Genomic DNA, 3,331 nt, shown 5'->3' on the forward strand with positions numbered 1-3,331 from the left:
TCTTCCCCACTGGGGTTTGTCCCACCCTCTTGGTGGGGGCTGGACAACTTTCTTAAACAATCCACGTTTAAAAGCACCCTGAACTTTGCAATGTCATGGTGTTCTGAGGGGTAGGCTGTGTGGTTGATCAATTAATTGGCCTGGTGTTTGTGATTGGGAGATCAGGGTTCCTCACTGAGACATCTTTTTCAAGACAGTGGGCAAACCTGATCTCCAGCCTAGCCCAGGGACCCTGATTCCCACTCATTCTCAGGCCTGCTGGAAGAGCACATTCTCCAATTCTGCCCGTTGTCCTGGAGTCAATGGGATGGGAAGGAGCTGGTCACTTCCTCCGTGCCTGGGCCTGGTTGCTCTGTCCCTTCTGGTGCTGCTGCTTAACCTGGGCCAGTATATCTCGAATCTTCCGCTGGGCCATCTGAAGCAAGAACAGGCAAGGGGGTCGAGGTAAGACCTCTGGGGGAGACAGGCGTGGGAAACTGGCAACAACAGGACTAGTATCTCAAGACTCAGAATTCAGGAAAGAGGGAGAGTGGGAGACAAGGGGACTTCCAGGTCATCCACTGGGAAATAAGGTGAATAAAAGGAGAGGGGTAGGAAGGGAGGAGAAAGAGAATAAACTTGTTTAACAGAGTTTAAACACTGACAGAGCTATCACTTTGTCATAATACTTAATGAACCTGAAATGGTACTCTTGGAGCTCTAAGATAAGAGTTATATGTAGCCAGTGTCCATGCTGTTCTGAAATAATAAACAACTATTCTGGTAAATACTCAGGAAAAGGGAGTAAGATATCCACATGCGACTTAGCAAAAAGGTAAAATGATGAGCTCTAGCTATAGTGACAAAGATGAAATACCAAAGGAGCAGTGTCCTTATGCTTTCCTTCCCTTAGATTAAGAAAAAACTTGTTCTATTTTGAGACAATGTCTCATATTGGATGCTAGTGCCTCACCCCTGTAATCCTAGCTACTCAGGGAAGCTGAGATCTGAGGATCACAGTTAGAAGCCAGCCAGGCAGGAAAGTCTGAGACTCTAGCTCAAATTCGTCATCATAAAGCTGGAAGTGCAGTTGTGGTTCAAGTGATAGCATACCAACCTGGAATGGAATAAGCTAAGAGACAGTACTCTGGCCCTGAGTTCAAGCCCCAATACTGGTTAAAAAAAAAGAGAGAGAGAGAGAGAGAGAGAGAGAGTCTCCGTGTCAGTCTTCCAAGTGCTTCAGATTACAGGCTTGTGCTATTATGCCCAGCTTAAGAATAGTTTTGTGGGGCTGGGAAGGTGGCTCAGTGGTAGAGCTCTTGCCTTGCATGCATGAGGCCCTGGATTTGATTCCTCAGCACCACATAAGCAAAAAGAAAAAAGCTGGAAGTGGCACTGTGGCTCAAGTGGTAGAGCTCTAGCCTTGAGCTGAAGAGCTGAGGGACAGCGCCCAGGCCCAGAGTTCAGGCCCCACGACCGGACCAAAAAAAAAAAACAAAAAACCAACAGTTTTGTGTGCTTGCCTAGCAAATACAAGACCACAAGTTCGAACCCCAGTACCCTCTCAAAAAAAGAATAATGATCCATAAGAGAAGTCAGCTGCAAGAATTGGGGGTATAACTCAAGGATCTGTCTAGGTCATACCCAGCAACTTCTGGAATCTTTGCCTTTCTGTATCTGGGTCCTGAAAGCCTACTGAGAGGGAGAAAGTGCTATACATACCTGGCTGGCGTAGAAGTGCCCACTGATCTTTACGATGACTTGGTCATTCTCATCCGGGGTCTGGTCTCTTGGCACTACCACCTCAGCAGCTGTTAAATTCTGCAATTCATTCACCTAGGGGTGAGGCAGCCAGAAAGGAGCTCAGGGTGTGACCAAGAAAGCATGAGAGGGAATGGGGGCAGGGGGAGGGGTGTAACTCAGTGTTAGAGAACTGGCCTAGCATGCACAGGGCCCTGGGTTTAACCCACAATGCAACCAAGCAAGCAAAAGGCATGGTGGAAGTGGAGAGATGGGCAGGAAGGGGCGACTTGTTGGCACTGGTAGAATTAAGTCGTGGCAAGCAGGGAGTGTGAAGTTGAATAGGGCAGGAAAGCAGAGGCCAGTGCAAAGCTATAGGTAACTTCCCCCCGGCCCTCAGGCCTCACCGTTTTGCCGCCTTTGCCAATGACTCGGCCAGCAGCTGAGGCTGGGACCCGGATGTGGGTCTCCAGTTTTACTTCCTCCTTGGGACCAAAGAAGTTTTCCTCTTTGAGTTTGCCATAGATTCTTCCCTGAGCCTGCAGAGAGTGGGTCATTGTTAATCAGCAGGCCATGAGTCTGAGGGGACAGGGAAGAGCAGAAATTCCATGTACAGACCCGGTATGCTCCTCACCATAGAAGATCAGACACCTAAAGCAGGTGGTAGATGAAGTGCAATGACTTCCACCTGTAATCCCTACTACTCAGGAAGCACAGATAAGGATGGTAGCCATTTAAGGCCAACTCACAAAAGTCAGTGAGTTGGGGCCTGGGCACTGTCCCTCAGCTCTTCAGCTCAAGGTTAGGGCTCTACCACTTGAGCAACAACCCCACTTCCAGTTTTCTAAGTGGTTTATTGGAGATAGGAGTCTAATGGACTTTCCCGACTGGGCTGGCTTTGAAGTGAGATCCTCAGATCACAGCCTCCTGAGTAGCTAGGATTATAACCACCAGCGCCCAGCCATTTTAACCAATAAACTGGGCATGTTTGTGCACACTTGGCATCTCCAAAATGGAGATCCTGGTAGAGTATCATGAGTTATAAGGACTAAATAGGTATTTCCCAAGTGGAGAGTGACAATCAAGTCATGCAGAGCTCAGCCCTGGTAGACAGTCCAGAATGCCATTTCTGGTCTCTAGGCTCACCCCTAACTTCTGGGTCTGGCTAATTGTAAGCTCTGGCTGTCTGAACAGAAACAGGGACAGAAACATAGGAAGGGACGGTGACATGAAATGCAAACACCTCAGCTTTCCTTCCCACATTCCTTGTGGACCTTAAAGGAGTCATGAGGGAAAGGGAAAACGAAATCCACAGAAATGAAAATGACCACAGAAAGTGGTCTGGTGCCACTTCAAAACCCGCCATAGCTAGGCACTGATGGCTGATGCTTGTGATCCTAACTACTCAGGAAGCTGAGATCTGAGGACCACTGTTTGAGGCCAGCTCTGGTAGGAAAGTCCATGAGACTCTTATCTCCAATTAACCATCAGAAAATCAGAAGTGGGGGCTGGGAAGGTGGCTCAGTGGTAGAGCACTTGCCTTACATGCATGAGGCCCTGGGTTCGATTCCTCAGCACCACATAAACAAAAAAGAATAAAGCCGGAAGTGGC

General features: G+C 48.3%; 1 protein-coding gene across 1 annotated transcript in view; it reads right to left on the minus strand.

Annotated features, from left to right (window-relative positions):
* Positions 1-322: 322 nt before the first annotated feature.
* Igf2bp1 (insulin-like growth factor 2 mRNA binding protein 1) overlaps positions 323-3,331 on the minus strand; it is a 38,271-nt gene continuing 35,262 nt past the window's right edge. Inside the window, exons 14-16 of the mRNA XM_013036795.1 lie at positions 2,127-2,258; positions 1,702-1,815; positions 323-415 (exon numbers count right to left, since the gene is read on the minus strand). Of these exons, the coding sequence (XP_012892249.1) occupies positions 323-415; positions 1,702-1,815; positions 2,127-2,258 (339 nt within the window). The remainder of the gene's footprint in view (positions 416-1,701; positions 1,816-2,126; positions 2,259-3,331) is intronic.

The sequence above is a fragment of the Dipodomys ordii genome, unplaced genomic scaffold, assembly GCF_000151885.1.
Source record: "Dipodomys ordii isolate 6190 unplaced genomic scaffold, Dord_2.0 Scaffold7, whole genome shotgun sequence".
Lineage (NCBI taxonomy): Eukaryota > Metazoa > Chordata > Mammalia > Rodentia > Heteromyidae > Dipodomys > Dipodomys ordii.